General features: G+C 45.6%; 1 protein-coding gene across 5 annotated transcripts in view; it reads right to left on the reverse strand.

The window, feature by feature from the left end:
* The window catches only part of GRAMD2B (GRAM domain containing 2B), a 57,028-nt gene that overhangs the window by 28,480 nt on the left and 5,133 nt on the right, over nt 1–23,415 (reverse strand). Inside the window, exons 1-2 of one of the 5 annotated variants that reach the window (XM_048292028.1) lie at nt 5,859–5,920; nt 4,364–4,586 (exon numbers count right to left, since the gene is read on the reverse strand). The exons of 2 other annotated variants lie outside the window; for them this stretch is intronic. In XM_048292028.1, coding sequence (XP_048147985.1) covers nt 4,364–4,392 — 29 coding nt within the window. In that variant the 5' untranslated portion in view covers nt 4,393–4,586; nt 5,859–5,920. Of the gene's footprint in view, nt 1–4,363; nt 5,709–5,858; nt 6,013–23,415 lie in introns of those variants that run through there. 2 more of the 5 variants (XM_048292026.1, XM_048292027.1) reach the window with 2 other exon arrangements.

Genomic DNA, 23,415 nt, shown 5'->3' on the forward strand with positions numbered 1-23,415 from the left:
TTGATTCTTCTGACAGATTATATACAAAGAGAAGGAGAGTTGGATTTTCTCATAAAGCAGTGTCTTTGAAAACTGGCATTGATAAAAGATAATCCAAAAGCATTGATAATATTTCCCTGTTTAAAGTGTGTTAAAGATAGATTCTGCTCCTACATATCTTATTTACATTTTTTTGTGAGGTCCCCCAGCAAGAATAGTGTACAACAAAGCCAAATGTAAAACAATGAGATGAAAATGAACTTCTCATTGTGTTTATCTACTGTGCTTTTTCATGCTTTCCTTGTTTAAAACAACACTAATCACGGAGACAAAATCTGAAGTTTCAAGGAATACCCAGGTACATTTTTGATGTTTCATCACACATTTCACCAAGGACAGAAGTGAACCATTCACCAACGATCTGGCAATTTTGAATTTCCCACTATTATCTTTTCAACCTATGGTTACTCTTACAGGCCTGCCTATGTGTTCACGGAAAAGATCAGAACAATGTGGATAATTGAATCCAAAAGTTACTATTTCACACTAGGAAATACTAGCTTCCAAAAATGGGTCTAACCAACACTAGTCACAACAGTGCCTTTGACTGTGACAGTGAATAAAAGGAACCATTTTCCTTCCAGAGTCCTGGGAAAAGGTAGTCTTACTAGAATCAGATGTGACACATGGTAGCCAGACACCTGCTAAGGCCAACTGGACTTTCTATTTTCTATGTCACCAGGACACTGAGTCTGAATGTTCTCAAAGCTTCCTTCTTCAATCTGAGCCCTTCCGCCAGCCACGAGCTGTCCTCCATGGCAAAACACACTCTCTCCTATGCTGGCCATAGCATATTTACACATATTTTAGAATTTCTCAAAACCAAATAGGAATACATATAATTGTATATGTATTTTGTACTATAAACTTCCTTCTTGTTGAGAAAAAGACTGAACAAATCTAAACAGCTCTTCTTGAACTAGCACAGCACAGATGGCAGCTACAAAATACATCAAGAGTCTTTCGCCTAGGTGGTCTCTCTTCCACGAACAGACTAAAACGATAACCAGAGGGCTAAACTGAGGCACGTGTAGGACATGCCAGGGTATGGCTGGTTTTATGGGGGATGTACAGAACTGCTGTTTCATAGTCAGGTAACTAGAAGGTTTCCCTCTTCTATCCACAGAGGGCGAAGGCTTCAGTCTGCCTCTATGTTCCCTACCTGCTGAAATTGTCTGCTGCCTATCTGCAGCCTACATATTATTTCCTGCCCCTCTTTCTGGAGCTTATTAACCTCCCTAAACTTAGTGCACTATTTCTCAAGGACAGAGGCAAAGACGGTCAGTGCCAGGTAGAAGTTTAGTTAAAGTAACACAGGTCTGAAAAGATCATTGGAAAGGATATGCATGGACATGGCAGCTGCTGTGTACAGAGCATAAAAGATCATTAGTCCCAGCAGTGGCATCATCAGATAAGCACATAATTTCTAACCACATGACTGCAACATTTATGGAGATGGAAGCAAGAAGACAATACTGGGATACGATGTTTATGCATCCTCTGTCAAATACCAGCAACAAATCCCGTTGCCCAAAGTTGTAGTTATTAGGTTGACTAACAAACATTTCTCACAGACTGCATATAACCATAAATAATTTGGGCATATTTCAGGTTAGCCACTTGAGGCACCTGAGTGGAATGAAAAAACTCTTCAGATCCATTTCATGCATTTACACATGGAACAATTATTTTTAAAAAGCTGCTTTTATAATTTAAGCATGCACATAAAGTGAACAAAGTAGGAAAGGCAGGGAGAAAAAAGGGAAAAACCAGAAGTGACTAAAAAACATCATCATGAGCAAATGAAGGTTCAAATCTAGCCTGGAAAACCCCTGCCACATCTTAAATTTAAATGTTTCATTTGCAAGTATGTCCTTCTTTACAGATCATGTGTTATAACTTTTGCTATAAAAATAAGGAAGAACTACTATGGAAGAATTAAAAAATATTATATTTAGTGTATGGTACTATCTTCATCCTCTGAAAGTACATACCTACACCTTTTTCCCTTCACGAAAAAAAACCTCACAGTAGAAGTTTGGCTGCTGGAAATGAGTTAACCTAGATCAAAGTTGAAATAAAACTTTTAACCAGTAATAAATAATTTCCCCTTTTTTCTCTGTGTTTTGTGTTTCTCTCAAGTAAGAGATTTTAAGAAAAAAACCATAGTAAATCGTGATTAAGCACAAGTCAGTCAATTGATTTTGTTTTAATTTATCAACTGATAGACCGTTATTAAGAAACATCTGTTATGGTAGAATAATATACCAGACAAAAAAACCTCATAAAAATCACATTCTTCCTGCCAAGAAGTACTCAATTTGCTTGCAAGTGTTTTCCATTGCTTGCAGTAGCATATTTTTCCCAGTATCTGCAATGTATTTTAACTAAATAAAAAAACCAAAAAAACCCCCAGACAAAAAAAACCCCCACCCCAACAACCCTCCCCCCACCCCCCAAAAAACCCAACAAAACCCCCCAACTAAAACCTTCCGTATATTTCATACTCTGAAGTCCCAATGTCTTCATTCCTTTAAGTTACAAAGTTACATTTGGTAATTGGACATTACCTGATTCTGTAAACCATAAAGGACAGGATGTGCCACTTAATGTTAGCAGAATCTTGCCATACAGTAACCCATCACATCACACTTATACAGACAGATTGAATCATACCAGGATAAATACTACCCGTGGCTCCAGAAAGTGCTACATGGACTTTGTCAGAAGCAAGCATGGGTAAAAGCAGAGGGATGCTGACAAGGCATATGAACTGCTTGCTCTTACTCCTCTGCCATTTCTCCTTAATATGCCAGGCTCTTATTTTCTAAATAAGTGCTAAAACATCTGTTTCCACCAGCTGTCCCTACAGCACAGCTGACAGCTTCTACAGGAGGTCCAGTGCCACCACAAATAAAACACATCCCACTTTCTGGTCAAAAAAATAAATACCCTCTAAACACAATGCAAGGGTTAACTCCTTTTTGGTCCAAGGCCACATCAGGATGTAATGGTTAGGGAACTCCACTTGGAAGGTTTTTTTTCTGTCCACAAATTTTTTACTTGCTTGGAAGGAACTCCACATAATGACAAACTTTTGGCACATTGCTATTTTGGTTCTGCATAGTAACAGTGCCCATCTTCCACACAGTGTTGTCTCTGGGGTTGTACAACTCACCGAGATCTACTGCAAGCTTTGCAAATATATAAGTATCACTAATCATGCCAGAGTAGCCCATTTTCTGAATCAGTATGCAAGTACTTAACTACTCTGAATCACTGTTGGATAAATACAGACTTCCTAGTTTCCAACCTTGAAATATTTAAGAAAAACTAATCCAAGAAACCCCTGCAAAAAACACCCCCAGAACAACCCAGAAGACTTACAACTTCAATCCATCAGATGCACCTATCCCCCAGGGAACGTTTACAGTAGAAGCAGCATATTAAGCTATGAAGTCCATCTCTAAACTGAACAACATTTTAAGCATACCTCTAGGAAGTACAGGTTACTGTATACACATAAATCTCTTTACACAGATACATCTCTCTCCCCCTTGAGCTTTGGAAAACACTGAAAGGTTCCATAAACCTCTGTAACCCTGCTAGCATTTTTTTCAAATAGAGGTCATCATCAGCTCTGTTAGTTCCCTGCAAGTACATGAGGGGAATGAAACTCCATCAAATCCACATGCATTTTCTAAAACCAAATCTTCAACAATTCAGCTTGTAGCAATCTCACTTCTAGCTGAATTTAAGCCATGATTCTGGTCTTGAGCTGAACAATCTCCCCTGTAACTTCACATTAGTCAAACCAAAGACACCTGGCTTGTGAGGTTAACTCCTAATCAAATGAACACAATAGTTTCTCAGTTAAATGGGGCTGGAAAATTAATTCCAACTTGGTTTCCAAAGAGCAAATGCTTCAACAGTTTTCTAGTTTAGGACAAAGCTTTTTAGGTTTTTGTCTTTCCCAGTCTTTTCACTCTCCTACTGCCCAGGCTAGTATTGCTGAACACTGTATCTTAAAGTACAGCAAGACTGCCTAGCTCTCCCCTGCATGACACCTACAGAACAGCAAAAATTCATAGCTAAAAAACCCTAGAGAGTTATAGTAAGACTTCACCATTTATCACACTGGCTAAGACTGACCCTGCTTCTAAAACAGTTAATTGATGAAGGACTGAAAGACTCAACACCTAGTGGCAAAAGGAGATGGCATTACCCATGCATGTGCAATGTCTCCGAGATCAAGCTCTCCGTACACTATCTTGGACTCCAAGCTCTGTTTTCAAGAGAAAAATCAGATACAGATCTTGCATACCTGAAGAACTTCATTAGGTTCACTGGCATAACTCTGCACAGGAATCAGGATCCAAGGCTTGAAGTCAGAAGACTCTAGAGAAGGTCTGGGAATTATGTTTCATTTGTAGTGTGAAGTCACTCATGTGGTTACGTCATACAGGATAAAGGATACTTAGAAGACACTTTGATTCCCAGTGCTCTCCAACAAGCAAGTTATTTCTGGCAACACTTTAGGAGTACACCTGCTTAGAGATCACACATACAACAGCCGGGGGAAAAAAACCAAAAACCAACACAGACTTTCTCAGAATTTCTTTGAAGAGAAAGAGCTAGCTGCTAGTAACTTGTTCTCCTTTCTCCTGCAAGCTGTTTAAGATTAAATTTTCGTGAAGGAAAGTTCTTCGAGAAGAGGAATCATCTCAGCTTAGGAGAAAGTTAACTCTATTTAACTTCTTTTGAGGAGAAAGCCCCACATGTTTTAGTTTCTTGTTTTGCAGATGCTTAACTTCTCAAACACTGTCCTTGGGACTGCCAAGACCCATGTGAATTAGGAGCCTGGTATGGAAACAGACAGCTTCTTGATTCCAGCAATGTTTTCACGGGATGGTCATTGCCATGACACACAAGCACCTAAACAACTTGAGATCTCTGCAGCAAGCAAGAGACCAATGCAGGAGACGAACCTTTAACTCTTGATATTCCCAGTCATCATCAGAGGTTGGGAAGGTCAGCAGCCTCAGGGGAGTACTCCCACCGTTCTGAGCCCTCTGACCTCCCTACGTTCCACCAGTTACTCCAAGCAGAAAGCCTTTACCAGCCAGCAGGGTCTCCTCTTTCTCATGAACAGTATTTTTGATCTCTTCACCTGCTCAATTTTTATGGTACCTCTTAGGTCAAAAGGAAGAGCGCAAGTATGGGTATGGCCATGCTGGGCGAGGAGACCAGTGGGGAACCATGCCAGGATAGGCAAGCAACCACCATCCTTTCAGAGCACCCCATCTGTCTGGGACATCAGACTGAACTCCCATTCTAATGTCTCTTGTCTGTATCAGACTTTGTGAACTTTTAACAAAGTTCTGGGTTTTCCAGGCACCCAGAGGAAAGGACAACAGCTTCCCACCGGAACCCGTATACTTTAACTTAAGCGATAAAGCACAACTACTCTCTTTCTGTGAAACGGCTCAGAAAGATTTCCATGCTATTGGGTGAAATTACTAGAAGCAGTATTTATACGCCTTGCTCCTAAAAGTATAACTTCGGAGTTCAACGCTGGACTCGAGAGCGGGTCTTGGCTGCGCGGGGGTGTTCGCGCTCAATTTAAGGCTGGAGGCGGAGGCCCCTTGGCCACTCTTCCCGGGGAACTTCCAGGCCGACGCCCCCACCAGCGCGGCCCCACCGCTCCGGGGCTCCCCCTCCGCCCCTGCCCGCAGCTCCCCGCGGCCCCGGCGCTGCCCCGCGGGCGGCCCGGGCACAGCCCCGCGCGGGGCCCCTCTCCCGGCGCGGGCACTACTCACAGCCGCGGAGCGCCCCTGTTCTCCCTCCGGCCAGCGGCCCGCGCTGCCCTCGGCTCCTCCGCATCGCACCGCGGCTCGGTCATGAGCACCATCGGCACGGGCAGCACGGCTCGCCCCGCCACCACAAGGCACTCCGCCACCGGCGGGCCGAGCCGCGCCGCCCACTCCGCCCTCGCCGCCCCGCCCTGGGGCGGACCCGCCGCCGCCGCCGCCGCCGCTCGGGGCCGGCTGGAGCCGGAGCCGCCGCAAACCGGTTGAGCCCGCCCGGCCGGGCCCGGCGCCGCCCGCGCCCGGAGCTTTTGACCGAGGCGGCCCCGCGCTCCCCGTGAGGCCGATCCCTTACGAGCCCTAAATTATTCAGTCGCGACGCTGTCGCGTGAGACGCCGGCTCCCGCCGGCTCCAACAAAAGCCGTCCTTAATGTTTTATGCGGGGGTACAGGAGATACACGGTTTCACACAGACGCGGTCCCAGGGGGGAAGGTGGCATTGGCCGGTTTCTGTCAGCGCGTTTCCCTGGTGACTCGTGGAAGCAGGCAGTTGTCCAAATACTGATGCTGGCCCTGGACTGCTCTACTAATCTGAACTTCTGAGGTGATTAGCCGATATTTCCATCTGTGGCTTTACATCTTGAGCAGACAAGCAGGTGGTTATGGTTCATTTCTCATCAGCAGCACCCCAGGCTGGCTTGTCTGCACAGAAGAATCACAGAACAACAGAATGGGTAATGTTGGAAGGGACCAGTGGATCACCTCGTGTAAACTTCTGGTTCAGGCAGGACTATCTTGGAGTAATGGCACAGGATTGTGTCCAGACAGTTATTGAATATCTCCAGCAAGGGGGACTCCACAACCTCTTTGGGCAACCTTTCCAGTGTGTGGTAACCCGCACAGTAAAAAATTCTTCCTCATGTTCAGGTGGAACTTCTAGTGCATCAGTTTCTGCCTGTTGCTTCTCTTCCTATTGCTGGGCACCACTGAAATAGCCTGTCTCTGTCCCCTTAACGCTCTCCCTTCAGATACCTACTGACATTGATGAGGTCCTTGCTCACTTGTCCCTTCTTGTGGCTGAACGTGCCCAGCTCCCTCAGCCTTTCCTCATAAGAGAGATGTCCCAAACTCTAGATCAACTTAGTAACTCCCTACTGGAACTCCATGTCTTTTACTGAGGAGCCCCACACTGGACAGAGCACTCCAGGTGAAGCCTCACCAGGGCCAAGTAGAGGGGCAGGATCACTTCCCCTGACCTGCTAGTAATGCTCTTCTGAATGCAGCCCAGGGTACCATTGGCCTGCTTGGCTATAAGGACATGCTGTTGGCTCACAGAGGACACCACGACACCCAGGTCCTTCTCTGCAAGGCTGCTTTCCAGCAGGTTGGCCCCCAGTCTGTGCTGCTGCATGGGATTACTCTTCCCCAGGTGTAGGATCCTGCATTTGCCTTTGCTGAATTTCAGAAGATTCCTCCCCTCCCATCTCTCCAGCCTGTCAAGGTCCTTCTGAAGGGCTGCACAGTACCCTGGGGTATTGGCCAGTCATCCCAGCTTTACATTGTCAGTGACACTGCTGAGGAGGCCTCTGCCCCTTCATCCAAGTCATTGATGGGTAAGTTGAACAAGACTGGGCCCTTGGGAGGCACCACTGTGGACAGGCCTCCAGCTAGAGCCTGTGCCACTGATTATGACCTCTGGGGTCTCCTGTTCAGCCCGTTCTCAATCCATCCATCCAGTCCACTCTTCCTGAGTTTGCCTGTGAGGACATTGTTAGAGACAGTGTGAAAGCCTTGAAGTCGAGGTAGACACTGCTCTCCCCTCATCCATCCAGGTAGTTATTTTATTGTGGAAGGCAATCAGGTTGGTCAAGCATGATCTGCCTTTTGTGAATCCATACCGACTACTCCTGATCACCTTCTTGTCCTCCCTGTGGATAGAGGTGGCCTCCAGAATGAGGTGCTCCATCACCTCTCCAGGGACTGAGGTGAGGCTGACTGGCTGGTAGTTCCCTGCATCCTCCTTGCCATGTTTGAAGACTGGGGTGATATTTGCTTTCTTCAGTCCTCAGGCACCAGTCCTGATCTCCGTGATCTTTCAAAGATGATCATAAGGAGCGTACCTATGATGTCTATCAGCACTCTCAGCACTTTTGGGTGTGTCCTATCAGGGCCCATGGACTTGTGTATGTTGAGTTTGCCTGGGTATTCTCTAACCCAACCCTCCTTGACCAAGGAAAAGTCTTGCTTCCAACATTCTTTTACCCTGGTCACCTGGGTCAGAGATTCCTTAGGGCTGGTCTTCCCAGCGAAGACCAATGGAAAGGTGGCGTTCAGTAACTTTGCCTTCTCTGTGTTTTCTTAATTTACCTTTTGTTATTGATGTATTTAAAGACATTCTTCTTGTTGTTCTTGACATCCTTGTCCAGGTTTAATTCCAGATGGGCCTTGCCCTTCCTTGTCTCATTTCTACTAACTGACAAAATGAGCTAATATGGTGCAAAAAGCCAGCAAGCATGACTTACCCCTGGCCTTCCCTGGGCTTGTGCTGGCAGAGCTGTGGCGCAAGTTGAGTGCCCTCAGGAAGGTTAAAGTGGCATTTGGCACAAGACATCTTGCATGGCAGGCACAAACTGTCAACGTGCATATGAAAATGTTTTTACTACCTGGTTAATACCCAACTTAGGTTTCAGTTTGGTGAACTAATGTTTTCAAAAAGCTAAGATGTAGTCTGTGGTTGTAAGTACACAATGAAAGGAGAGAAAATCCTGGGATGAGAGTTCAAAGTTACATGTCTAGACGAAGGTCTATATTCATGTTTGAATGAGCTAGAACATATTAATAAAATTAATAATAGAATAACTTCCTAACAGCTGACTACTCACATGAGCTAAAGGGAGAATATGTAAAGTAGAGTGGTTTCTTTTAGTGGATATCTGTGTAGGAGATAGATACTAAGGTAGGTTTTAGATTAAAAAGTGTATGAAGTGAATTAATTATTTTTGAATACCTAGTCTTTAGGAGGTGCAAGAACTAAGTGTTAGGTATTGTTGCAATAAGTTCAGGAAATCAGTGATAAGAAAGAGGTGTTAATGGTGAACTGGCTCAAGACTGCTGTACCTGTTGGACACGCAAATCCTGCAAAAAGTGTGAGATTGCTGTATGATTTTAGCTAGACCATGTGGGTTTAATTGGCTCCAGTACAGGAAAATTTGAAGACTCTGCACTAAGCTGCATAGAAAGGATGACATTTAAAATGGCTGTATTTCTGGGAGACACCATTAACTAATATTCATGGAGTATTTAAGTCAAGGCACATGTGGAAAAGAAATGAGATTTAATTTACAAGAGAGATTATTCAGCCTGTTAGGCTCTGCACCTGTGAAACATTGCTCCATTATTTTTCCCTGGGGAGCAGCTGAGTGGACTTGGCATTTCTTTGCAAAGCCTCTCCCACCCCTTTACACCAGACACAACCTGTGGTAATATACAGCATCTCATTTATCCAACCATAACAGAATAGGAGCCATTTCAGCTGCCTGGACTGTGAGTAGAGCTGGAACTGAGAGGGCTGGGGAAGACATCATGTGTCTGTTCAGGCCCAGCACCCTTTTCTTGGGTGCAGCAACCTGTGTGGGGTTTTAGGTATGCTGGGGATTGTTCTTGTGTAAGTGTGCACTAACAAGGCATGCATGGGAGGATTGGAACCAGTAGGAAAAGTGACTGCCTACCCCTCATCTTGTTTTTGGAGGCTTTTTATTGCACTAAAAATGTATCTACTAATTTTGAGGCAGACTTGTTGAGTAAGTCCTGTGTAACTATACGCAGTTCATCAGAAGTGCTGGTTTTAGGAGGTGAGAATCTGACTTTTAGATATTTAAGTAAATAAAATTTGCTTTCTTTCAAGTGCTTAGGTTTTCAGTCTGGCAGGTTTAGCTACCTGTTTAGGAGAGAAATGCTACCACTGCCTGTTTTGTTCATTCATCTCCAGAGGTTTCTGCGTTTACCTCAGTGGTGCAAGAACTAGAAAGGAGTTCCTTGGTCCTGGAGCTCAGTTTCTCTTGTAGTTTCATCTGGCTCTGTTCCCAAGGTGTGCACAGCTCTCTGATTTGAACAAATCTGTTATTTAACACAGAAGAAACTTACATTCAAATAAATTGATGCCTAAAGCCTCAACACTAAAAAAATGAACCCTTGCTTAATAATTTCTTCCGTATCACAATATCTTAACTTTTATCAGAGACTCGTTTCTGGCAAATTGCCAATACACATGTCCTTTGTCCATTTTGCTATTATCTGATAATGACAGTGGTAGTAATAAGCAATGAGCAATGATATATATAAATATAGCTTGTGAGTTTTTTGGAGGATTTGAAAAAGAAACTGTGGCCAAGCTCTGTCAAACTGTACATGGTGTAGCAACTCCAGAGTGAGAGGACACAGTCATGAGTGATAAAAGCTCTGAATAGCAGGATTCTTAGTAATATTCATGGAGGAGTGCTTTATATTAAACAAGCAAATGTGGAACTGCTCATGTGAGTGGAATATACTTGAAAACCATATGCTTTTATTATGATCAAGTTTTACAGAAAAAGAAAAAAAAAGCACAAAGGACCTTTTACTGTACTGTGATAATTGCTCATATATACATATACTGTAAAGCAAGTATTTGAAGATCAAGCAGTCTCCAATGGAGACTCATTGTGAGAAAATACGGGCTGTGTTTTTCTTTAATTGGTGAAGGGCAGTCTGGGGAGAGAAAGTAGTGTACTACAGGAGCCTCTCGTCTCTCTGGTCTGGCGTGGAGACTGCCCTGCAGAGCTGAGCTGGAATCATGAGCTGATAATCACTAAAGAGCTGACAATCTCTGCAAGGGCCCTCCTGCCAGCAGCTGAGGGAAGACACCGGGTCTTGGGAAGGCAATTCCTTATGGGACCATCTCTCTGGACCGGTCACCTCTTCCTGGGTCAGAGCTGTCATAACTGGCGCCTGAACAGCCACTGGACCCTGGACCTTGGACTCCTGGCCTGAGCTGCATCTTGACTACGCTAAGACAGAGCCAGCCGTTCATGTGCTGATCCTCTGAAAATAGACCTACGTTTTAGCAGGCCTTTTGGACAGGGACAGTTCGAGACCCTCGCTTCTCCAAACTAGGACAGAAGTCCCTGAGGATTGAACTAGCCGGACCACCTCCCCAGCAGACCTTTTTTGGACTTCAACAGGAGCCAGCCTCACCAGAAAATGGGATTTAAAAGTTTAAATTTGGGGCTCTCCTCTTTTTCTTGCGCGCAATTCTTTTAAAGTCCTTTTTGGTTTTTTTTCTCTTTTTTCTGCTGAGGGAGGAACTTAAATGGGAAATAGGCAAGCTAAACCCAGCCTTTCCCAATCTGAGACCTATACCCCTTTCTTCTAACCCTTCTCTTAAAATCCGACTTTAAATTCTCTACAGGTGCTGTTTCTAAGAAATATCTCAAATCTTTCACTAATTGGATATCTCAAATTTTTCCTGATGCCACCACAGACTCTGTCCTTTCTGGTCCATTCTGGGACAAAGTGGAGAAGAAACTCTATTCCTTTCAAGCCACGGGAAACCTCTCTGTTTCCAAATTCATTCTTTTATTTCATTTAATGGTTAAAACGTATTGTGCGACAACCTCCCCTCAGCCAAACCCGTTCTCTGCCCTCCCCCCCTCCAACTTCCCCTCTCCGCCTCCGGCAATGGCCAGCCAGAGCGTGGACCCCGCCTGCTGCCCTGACCCTGGCCAGGCTGGGGTGCCGGCCACCCCACTTCCCTACCCCGATCCCTTATTTCCAGCAGTTCTCCCATACCCGAAGCCCCCCGCTTGCCCCCTTGGTCCCACTGCCACCCCCCAGGCAGTGTGCACAGGACCCATCCCAGACCCATCCCCCCTCCCCGGGATGGATGCCTCTGAGCCGCCCCCAGCCCCATCTCCCTGTGCCCCTGGTATTTCGCAACCCTTCACGCACGACACCACCCTTCCCCCTCTCGCACCAGCTCCCGGTGCCTCTGACTGCCCCCACCTTGCCGTGTCCCTGCTCCCCGCGGCGTCGCGCCCTATCCCCCCACCCCAGCACCACTGCGGCGGCCCCGTCCCAGCAAGCCGCCCCGCCACCACTGATTCCCCCCGTGCACCCACGGAGCAAGCATGGTACAACACGGGACCGGTCCCGCAGAGCCCCACGGACGCACTGAGGGGCACGGAACAGGCGTCACGCCCCCCGCCAGCGTCTGTCCCCTCACCGCTGGCGGGACCCAGCTATCCATGCCACTGTCCCAGGCTGCCACCCAAGGAGTGGAATCTCCCTCCCCCCGCACCGCCAATAGCCCTGCCACCCTGGCAAATGCCAGCAGACCCCCCTCTCTCCCCCCCCAGCTGCATCGTAACGCAATCCCTGCTACTAATCCCTCTCTCCCTACACCCCCCCTCCCCCTACCACAGGTTCTTCCGCAATTCCCATCTCCGCTCCTGTCCTAGAGCCCACCGCCCCCCCACACCTTCCTACAGCCCATGCCGACTCCACATGGAATTGCGAAACCGGCACCACCTGCAACCTGACCTCCCCCCAAATGACCTGCTGCTGTACAACCTCTCCACCCCCATGCTGCCACAACAGACCCCCTTCCCATCCCTCAAAACACCCCTGACCCCCTGCTACTCCTGCCCTGGCTAAAGCAAAGTCAGCATTTCAAAAATGACGCGCTACGCCCCCTGTATCCCAGCCCCGCCCTGCAACAGCCAATCCCTCATTTTCAGATGACAGTAGTAGCAGCTCTGACTCTGAATCTGAGGATCGATGGGCACAGACACGCAGGGAGGTAAACCGAGAGGGAGATTGGGAGCTAGCCCAGAAAATCTCAGCCTTCCCAGTCATTACAGGGAAAGGGAGGAGGGGTGGTCCATCAACTACAAGAGCATGGAAACCTATTCCATACAAAGAAGTCAAAGAGCTTTGCAAGGCAGCAAAAGAACATGGGAGAGGGTCACATTTCTTTAGAAACTTATTGGAAGCCACCTTCTCTGCCTATACATTAGTGCCACATGATATTAAAAACATTATTAATTGCATCCTTTCCCCTGCCGAATATATGTTATGGGAAAGGCATTGGAAAAGACATTTAAAACCATTGTCTGACACTTATACTAAAGATGCAAACCAGACAGATTGGACAATAGAACAACTGGCTGGAGAAGGTGACCTCCAAAAAACCCTCAGATCAAGCTACCACCTTACCTGAAGTGGCATTACAAGACATAGCTATTGCAGCTAAGACATCGCTGCTCCTTACTCCAGATGATTCTGTTCCTACACAATATTTCTCTAACATCAAACAGTCAGCAAATGAAAGTTTTATTCAGTTTGTTGATCGTTTAAAAGCTAGCTTAGAGAAACAGATAGAGAGCCCAGATGGGCGAAAAGAACTTTTAGGTAAACTTGCCATGGCAAATGCTAACAAACAATGTAAGAATATCTTGAGGGCCCTACCTATGGACACAGAACCCACAATAGAACAAATGATAGAAACCTGTATCAGACACACATCCACAGAAAACACAATGACCCAAGCAGTTGTAAAGGGCATCACAGAGGGAGTTTCCGGTGCATTTGCTGCAGCAGTCTCTAAGGAGAATGCGTGCTGTTTCTATTGTGGTGAACTTGGACACTTTATAAAGGACTGCCCACAAAGGTCACCCACCCAGGACCGTCGTGCCGCCTACCAAAGGCACCAGAGACAGCAACAGCACCAGCAGCGTCCAAAAAACTTCTATCGGAGCGCAGTGTCAAGGCCCCGCGCCCAGACAACAAATCAAAGGCCATACTACCCCGCCCCGGCTGCAAACTCCACATTGGATCACTAAGAGCAGACAACTGGACCTCACCTGGCACCATCATCCCAGGCGATCTCAGAACACATGAGAAGGACCCAACACATGGAGCACTACCGATGGGTACCAGACACCAACTGGTAACATCACTGCCATTTAACTTTGTTGACAAGCGTTTCTATCGTATCCCCACAGGAAAGTACAGACCGCAGAATGGCCCATGGGACATTCTTATCCTAAGTGATACCCTCCATGGCCCAGAACAACTCTTTGTATTACCTGAGATACAAACAGTGCACCCTGGACAAGAGATTCTTGTCCAGCTTTGCTGCACGGACACACCTTTCTTTCTCCCACAGGGAACACTGACTGCACAAGCCTTTTTACTTCCACAGACCCGCCGAGAACAGCTCCCTCTCAATCCAACAGCAATGTGGATAGAGATTGTGGGCTCAAACAAACCGACCATCGAGTGCAGCTTGTTCTGTGAAGAAGAGAGGGTCTACTGCCCAGGGATGCTGGACACTGGAGCAGATGTGACCATCATCGCCCGCTCCGAGTGGCCAGGGAATTGGGAACTGGAGCCAGTGGCAGGTATAATCTCCGGGATTGGTGGAGTTGCAGTATCCATGAGAAGCAAATGAAATGTCGTCATCGAAGGACCCGAGGGCAAGATAGCAACCACCTGACCATTCGTGGTAAGAACCCCATCACCTTATGGGGCAGAGACCTTCTATCCCAGTGGGGGGGCTACCCTCACCATTCCCAGCCAGGATTTCTGACTGGGGCCACTGAGAAACGTGCGCTACCATCTACTCCCCCACTCACCTGGAAGACTGACAACCCAAAATGGGTGAGACAGTGGCCCCTTGAAGAAGAAAAGCTCAGCATATTGGAAGCCCTGGTGGAAGAGCAACTCGCCAAAGGTCACATCACCGAGACCACAAGCCCCTGGAATTCCCCTGTCTTTGTGCTGAAAAAGCCCGGCAAAGACAAATGGAGACTACTCCATGACCTATGGAAGATCAATGAGGTCATTGAAGACATGGACCCCCTCCAACCTGGCCTGCCATCACCATCGATGCTGCCCCGAGACTGGCTGCTTGCCATCATAGGCATAAAAGACTGTTTCTTTAACATTCCACTCCATCCCCAGGACACACCATGGTTTGCCTTCTCCGTCCCCTCTCTTAACGAACAAGCCCCACTCAGAAGATACCATTGGCTCGTCCTCCCAACAAGGCATGAAGAACAGCCCGACCATCTGCCAGTGGTGCGTCGCCCACATTCTGTCCCCCATCAGAAGCCTGTTCCTGGAAGCAATCATTTACCACTATATGGATGACATCCTAATCTGTGCATCAGAAAAAACTTACTTGGACAGAACTCTTAAAAAGACAATTGAAGCCATAGAAGAAGCAGGTTCGAGATCCGTGAGGACAAAGTGCAGCACTCCAGCCCATGGACTTACCTCGGCCTCCAGATCCGTGAGAGAACCATCGTACCCCAGCAACTCGCCATCAAAGATGATCCCAAAACCCTAAGGGACTTACACAGCCTGTGCAGATCCATAAATTGGATACGCCCCCTACTGGGAGTCACAACAGAAGACCTCACTCCCCTCTTCAACCTCCTCCGTGGCAGCGAAGACTTGGACTCTCCACGTGCCCTCACACCTGAAGCCCGAGGTACCATCACCACAGTCCGGGAAGCCCTGTCTTCACGCCAAGCCCATTGCGTTGAACCCAGCCTGCCTCCCCAGTTTGCAGTTTTGGGTAAGGCTCCCTGTTTCCACGGACTGATCTTCCAATGGCACCCTCAACTCAGAGACCCTTTGCTGATACTTGAATGGGTCTTCACAAGCCATCAACCTACAAAGACATTAACCACCTTCCAAGAAATAATGGCACATTTAATAAAAAAGGCCAGAACTCGTCTCCGCTCTCTTGCAGGGTGTGAGTTCACATGCATATACTTGCCATTGATCACTGGAAATCTGAAGCATTTGCTCCAGACCAATGAGAGCCTCCAGTTAGCCTTAGATAGCTACACAGGCCAAATTTCCATTCACATGCCAAAACATAGACTTTTCTACCGTGAAGCAGCCTTTAAATTGATTCCAAAATTAATCCAAAGTAGAAAACCTCTCAAAGCTCTGACTGTCTTTACCAATTGGTCTGGCTCGTCACATCAGTCTGTCATGACTTGGAGACAACCCAATACTCAAAAATGGGAGTCTGATATTCAAATAGTAGAGGGATCTTCACAGATTGCCGAGTTAGCAGCCGTCCCCTTCAAAGAGCCTTTGAGAAGTTTAAAGATGAACCTTTTAATTTGGTCACAGATTCAGCTTATGTCGCTGGCATAGCTATGAGGGCTGAACATGCTTTTCTAAAGGAGGTCTCCAACCAAAAATTATACCAATTGGTTTCTACATTAATCCATTTAATCTCCCACAGAAAACAGCCTTATTACATTATGCATGTGAGGTCACACACTGACCTCCCTGGTCCCATTGCTGAAGGGAACAGGAGAGCAGATGCACTGGCCATGCCAGCAGAGACTGCAAACGTCCCTGACATCTTTGCCCAGGCAAAGTTGTCACATGCATTTTTTCACCAAAACATTCCTGCACTTGTCAGAATGTTCAAGCTTTCAAAAGATCAAGCAAAAGCTGTCATTGCAACGTGCCCGAACTGCCAGAACTACCAAATACCATCTATGGGTACCGGAGTCAACCCCCGCAATCTGAACAGCTGCCAATTGTGGCAAACCGATGTAACCCACTTCCCATCCTTTGGGAGATCCAAATACGTGCATGTGTCAGTTGACACATTTTCTGGGGCAGTGTTTGCGTCAGCCCATGCAGAAGAAAATGCCATCCACGTCATCAAGCATTTTCTCCTTGCCTTTGCCACCCTGGGAGTCCCTGAAGAAATCAAAATGGATAATGGGCCTGCCTACACCTCTCATAAGTTAGAAGATTCTTCAACCAATGGGGAACGAGGCTGACCAGGGGCTAGGTAAACCCCGTGTCTCCTGCCCGGAGGCCCTCTCCCAGGGCTACATGGTGGGGGGGGGAGACCCTGACAGCGTACTATAAAGTTACTGATTACTGTTCAGTGCCTGCAGTACTGTTGATGCCATATAGACAAAAATTCACATGTTCCTGCTCTGAAAAGTACATTAAACCTCAGAGGGGATTTGGCGTTTTCAGTAATTAGGACCTTCAACATTATGTATAACACAGCAAATGATAAAAAATTAGAGACGAAACAATAGGAAAAAGCTTTCATTGCAAAATAAAAAGATTTAAGATACATTTGAAATCACAGAAAAGCAGAATGGGGAGAAACTCACTGGGTCATTGAGTTCACTCCCTGTCCCAAGCTATTCCTGTGTCCCTCCTGACAAGCCTCCTGTAAAAGTTGTTCTTGAAAGCCATCAGTGTGTCCAGGCAGCCAATTCCAGTGTTTGCTGTCATCCAGGGGATGTTGTCTGTGCTTAACATGGTTTTGAATCCTTGTTGCTAAAATCTAAAGCCATTACTTCTTAATTTATTCATTATGAAGAACAGTGAAAACCTGTCTCCTGTTTCTCCTCATTTTCATCTTATCTTTAGTCTGAGATAAAACGTATAAATTGTGGGTTTGGACTGCCTCTTTTTCTATGAACTGCCCCTCGTAAATTCAGGTATTTTCTGAACTGTCATCCCCTGTTGGGGTCCCTCCCCTGCCGTGTAGCCCTGGGAGAGGGGCCCTGAGGGCACAGACACGGGGCTTCCCTGTCCCTGCTCAGCCTCGTTCCCATTGGTTGGTTTGTGTTCCCTGCGCGGGCAGAAGGACCCTTGGTCCGGTGACTGGAACAGTTCCTCGGCAGAGCTCCGGCCATGCGGCTGGAGAAATAAACATCTCTGAAACAGCTATCAAGAATCTGTCTGTCCATATATATTTCCTTTCCACGGGACTCCTGGTTTGATATATGCGTGTTGCAGTATCCCCACTGCAACAAATGGTGGAGATTTGAGAGCAGAACGATCCCCGATCCCTAAGCGACTGATTTGTGTGAGTAAACCCTGGAAACTTTGGATTCCTCTTCTTGGTTTTGCTTTGCTATTCCATATCTGAACTATGGAGGAACCGTGGGAAGACTCTTGGCTCTCAGAGCCGCATATGGACATTTATCTTAAACTTAAAATGATTCTTGAACAACGATTTGTAAATTTTAGCTTGATTCAAGCTCAGAAAGAACTGAAACACTTCCTGGCATGGTTGTTTAAGAACTTTTTCTATGTTTCTTGGGATTTAATTCTTACCAAGGGCTTTTGGAAAACCGTTTGGACACAGTTAATACTGGAGTCAAAATATATGCCGATGGAAGAATATTTTCGTGAATATTATTTAGTTACCGAGACTGTTGAGCAATGTCAGCTGTGTCCTGGCGAAGGGAAGCCTGGCGCAGGGACCGTGCGGCCCAGGCCACGTGCACCGAGCGCTCTGAGAGCAGCAGCGAGGCAGTTCCCGCGCGCGGGCGGAGCCACGCGAGCCGCAGTGTCGGTGGCGGAGCGAGGCGCGGCGGGACCCGGCGGTGCCCGAATGGCCCCGTGCAGCGCGTGGTGGAGCGAGCCCCGTGAACGCCCGACCGAGAGGGGCGGCGCGCGGGCGGCAGCTGGCGGCGGTGGCGGTGGAGCGGAGCCGCGCCCAGCCGAGACGCGCGCTGGAGCGGAGCGCGGGGGTGTCATCGCTCGGGGGCCCGTCCGAGACGTGGGTGCAGCGCCCGGCAGCGGCAGCGAAGCTGCGACCAGAGGAGGCGACGCACGGAGAACTGAGCGGCGCGGCCCGGCCCGGCCCGCACAGCCCCGAACGCGACCCCGGGAAGAGCGCGCAGGCACCAGCAGCCCCGACAATTCCAACGCGGGAGCGACCGAAGGAGAGAGCAAAGACGCAGCGAGACAGAAAACAGCAGCCACTCGAAAAAAGGAAAAAATCATAGCAACTAAGACCTTAGGGATAGTAAAATGGTATAATGTTAAGCAAAATTATGGTTTTATAACAAGGTGTGACAACCAGCAAGACATATTCGTGCATAGAACTGCTATTAAAAAGAATAACCCTGAAAAATGCATCCCAAGCTTGGGAGATGGAGAGGTGATGGAATTTAATATTGTACTAGGGAGAAAAGGGTTACAAGCATCGCAGGTCACTGGGCCTGATGGTGTTTCTGTAAAAGGCAGTATATATGCAAAAAATCGTAGTCATGTTAGACAGTATCTCCATTGTAAGCCCCCCCTACAGTTTCCCTTTCCTAATCCCACCTTTCCCTTTTACCCTATGTCCTATTACCCCCAGTGTATTCCCAATCCGTTTTTTCATCCATGGTTTCCCTCACAAAACCATGCTTTTGCCAATTGTTTCCCCAAAAATCCCTTTCCAATGCCGAGTGGGGGATGAAAAGGGGGAGGGAAGAAGTTAAACCCTCTCCTGCCTCAGTTTCCCCACAAAGCATGCTCAGAGAATTCTGTCTCCCTTCTGTCAGCCCTAAGATGTTCCAGAGAATCTGTTTGGACATTTAAAGACTCAGGAGGGTGGCTTGTTTTGTTTTGAAACTGTTCTTGTTATGTTTATCCAGTTGTTTTCATTCTCCTTTTATTAAAATAAAACGGGTGAGGTGTTGGGGTCCCTCCCCTGCCATGTAGCCCTGGGAGAGGGGCCCTGAGGGCACAGACACGGGGTTTCCCTGCCCCTGCTCAGCCTCGTTCCCATTGGTTGGTTTGTGTTCCCTGCGCGGGCAGAAGGACCCTTGGTCCCGTGACTGGAACAGTTCCTCAGCAGAGCTCCGGCCATGCGGCTGGAGAAATAAACATCTCTCTGAAACAGCTATCAAGAATCTGTCTGTCCATATATATTTCCTTTCCACGGGACTCCTGGTTTGATATATGCGTGTTGCAGGATCCCCACTGCAACAATCCCCCAGGCTGGACACCAGTAGTCTTATGAAGGCTGTGTAGAGAGGAGTTTAAAAGATTATGTCATCTGTCCTATACACAGTACCACTGGTCATATTTTGCAGTAAAGTGTTTGTGTTTCACAGCAGGGTGAGGCTGGCTCAGGTTTAGTGTTCAACCACTATGACCTAATGAAGCTTTTATAAAGGTCAGCTGAGATGTTCTCTAGTGCATTGGCAGCAAATTGTAAGACTTTGACTAAGTATGATGGTCTACATATCCTTTGCTCATTCTGCTCTGTTTTTTTTTCTTTCCAGTCTGTTTCCTCAATTTATCAGAATAGTTATGAATCGTATCTTGAAGGACATGAAGAAAGAAAGAGTAAAAGAGCCTAATAAGACACACTAGAAAGGTCGGTATAAAAAGCAGTGAAACTGCTACCCATGCCTAGAGATTAATGGCCAGGATATTGCTGTTGAATTATAAAAAAACCAATCTCGCTGAAAAACAGTGTTAAAGATTGTCTTAATCAACAAGGTTTATTTCAGTACAGTCATTGAGTATGTTCATAAAGTATTTTTCAGTTCATATGCCAAGTATCAGCATGCCTGAATGTGAGGAAACTTCCTTGGAAAGTAACAAAGCAGAAAATGAGTAGAGTGATTACAAGCATTCTATATACTTGGAACACATTTCTCCTCAGTAGAGAATTCTTCTGTATTTCTTGGCAGGTGCAAATATGTATTAAGAAATACAGCCTTAATAGTACCTCGATACAGGTACTTTTGCATAATAGGTCATTATATATGTCTTGTCTTCAGTTTTCTATATGATATTCTGCATTGGTAGGATTCTGTGAAAGCTATGCAAATGCCTTGGAAGCCATTAAGTGTTGAAAGACCTGCTAAGTCCTTATATTTGAAATGTGATAATAAAGCAGTCTTATGTTAGATACTACAGAAATAGGAGCTCTGATAGTATGAGACACAAACTAATAGACATTTAGAAAGATGTCAAAACAGGGAAAAAGTTCTAATTTCTAGAATATAGACAAGTCATCCACAAATCACAGTGAAACCAGGCTTACAGCTTGGGAGATACACACTAGAAAAAACAAAGTAACTGGACTAAAAAGGTGGTGCAGCCTTGGAAGAAATTGCCCAGAGAGGCTATGGTCTCTGTCTTCAGAAGGTACAAGACCCAATTAGACAAAGCCATACCTGATCTGATCTGGTGTTGATTATACTCCTGACTCAAGCAGGAATGTTCAAAAACAGTGTTCAAGTTACTCAAGTATGCTCAAAAGATGGAGCCAAGGTCCAAAATGGTCTGTGAAAGATAACCAGGGCCAGAACACAGCGAATGGTGCAGTTTTGTGAGGAGTGAAAAGCAGTTTTGGCCAGTTGAGTCTTGTTCCTTGCCTGGATTAAGAGTTTAGTAATTTATTTGTTTTTAAAAGTTGAGATTACTTTATAGATACCCATATCAGGTCATATTTTTTTTCTGAGCTGTTTACTGGAAGTCTTATCTGCCTATCAATTCCTGTTTTCTTGTGTAAGCTAGCCTGGATTACTGTATTGGTTGAACTTCCCTTTGGACAGGGCAGTGCATCAGGCAAAAGAAGTAAGATGGTCTGAAAGCTAGTTGGAGCACTTATCACAAATGGTGAGGCATGCCGGGGCTGTTCCTTGTGGCTCTGCACTGAAACAATTGGGTGAACTAGACTGCGCTACAATCGTGCTGTAACACCCAGCAGGGAAAAGGAGAGAGACTGCCACACAAAACTTCTGTGGATTTCATAATATGGTGTCAGCCCACCTCTAAGTGAACATGTAACACATTGCACATGTACTTGTCACCACATTTACTGCCATTTTGGTACCAATGACCTCCACAATGACCTGTTTAGAGTCATAGAAGACACACTGCATGCTGTGATCCTCACCACTCTTATGGTGCCATGTTGATCAAAAGAACAGTGTGGGAAGGAGGATTAATGGCAAAACTTAGTGGAACTGGTGAAATAAAGGAATATTCATCTCCCTCCAAATTGTCCATGGCAACTTTCTTACATTCTGGAAAAAGCAACCTTGTGATATGTAACAGTTCGGTTCTGCTAGCTTTGAGAAAGCACTCAGCCAGCTGGCATTTTTCTGAAAAACACACAAGTCAGTGTCTCCTCTCAGCTCATGATAAAAAAAAATAAAGAGCAGCTGTGGCATATTTTCATGCAGTATATTGTCCTGGATGCGTCATGGATGGCAATGCTAACATATTACAATAAGGTGATGCCTAGATCTTGTAATTTAAAATGGTTGTATTAAATCTCATGGCAGCGAAATCTGCTTTCTCCATTTATAATTAAAAAAAGATATTTCTATTTATAATAAAAGAAATGTATGTTCTCATTTAATATATTGTCCAGCTATGTTGAAAAATATAAGTGTAAATATTGCTTGTTCTGCCCTGGTGGGTCACATTAACTTGGTTTGTCATCCTCTGATTATAAATGTCCAAGGAAATCCTGGACAACATCCAAGTGTGACATCTCTGTATCCTGATGACTTGGACAGAAATTTCAATCCAGCTACAGCTGTATGTTTAGGGTATCAAACAGGTGATTTGCATCTAATGAATAATGTGCATGCAACATATGTAATTACTCAATCTGTGTGTCATAAAGGAATACATGTGGATCTTTTTTGGTACCAGATGTGCCTGAGTGCATGCAAATATTCATGATATCTGTAACTACAGTGATCATTTTGTTGAAAGAAACCTTTGGTCTCTGAAGTGCTGCAGTATGGTACATTAAGTACCAAGAAAATGAAAACCATCTTCTTTGAGGATAAATTGAATCTTCCACAAGAAAATATAGTGCCCAGACTTTCCAGAAGCTTAGGAAATGTTTATTCTTACTTTTAGAAGAGGAATGTTAAAGTGAGGAGCATAGGATAATGTGTAAGAGTTAATCATACTGTCAGTTTTCTCACAATCTTTACATAGATGGGGTTGTGAATAATAAGCTATTCGACTGAGCTTATACAGTTACTTTTCTGTTTCATTTAGAACTAGGAGAGCTATTACTTTGGGGGAAAAAGAAACTAAAACAAGTTTAAATATGTCTTCATAGTCAGGCCACAAGGAGTGAATGCCAAATCCCAGATGCAAGCCATTGAGCAGTAAAGGGGTTGCCAGTGTTTCAGGTGCTCATAATTCAGCTATAAAGACAACACACATTTTAGAAGGGAGTATGTGCCTATCTTTTTAATGTGACTTCTTAAATTAATCTGAACTAAGTCTCAGTCTTACAGCAGTACATTGGAAGATTCTGAGAAGTATAATTTCAATGCAGAATTTCCTTAAAAAAAAGTTTTCTGTCAAAAATCTTCAGAGAGAAAATCTGGATGTAGGGTTCCTTTTTTTGTCCAAACAAAAACCCATCTGTAAGAAAACCATCTTTAAAGTTTATGTTAGTAGTTGTTACAGAGTTTTTCTGTTATTTTGTTGTAAGCAAAAGATAGGTAAATATTAATGCCAGATCACAAGTGCAATAAGGGAGAACTGCATTTAATTTATTTGCATATTGTAAAGCACCAAATGAGCTTTTGGATCAGGACTAGAGTCGAGGACCCTTTTGACTCCTATTTTCATGAAACTGCATTTAGCAAACAAATCTCTCCATGCTGTACATTTTTCTGTAATTAAAAAAAAAAATGTTTATAATTTTTGCCTAATATCAGTGTTACTGACAAATGCTGAATCTTTTTTTTTTTTTCTA

Source organism: Corvus hawaiiensis, chromosome Z, assembly GCF_020740725.1.
Source record: "Corvus hawaiiensis isolate bCorHaw1 chromosome Z, bCorHaw1.pri.cur, whole genome shotgun sequence".
Classification (NCBI taxonomy): Eukaryota; Metazoa; Chordata; class Aves; order Passeriformes; family Corvidae; genus Corvus; species Corvus hawaiiensis.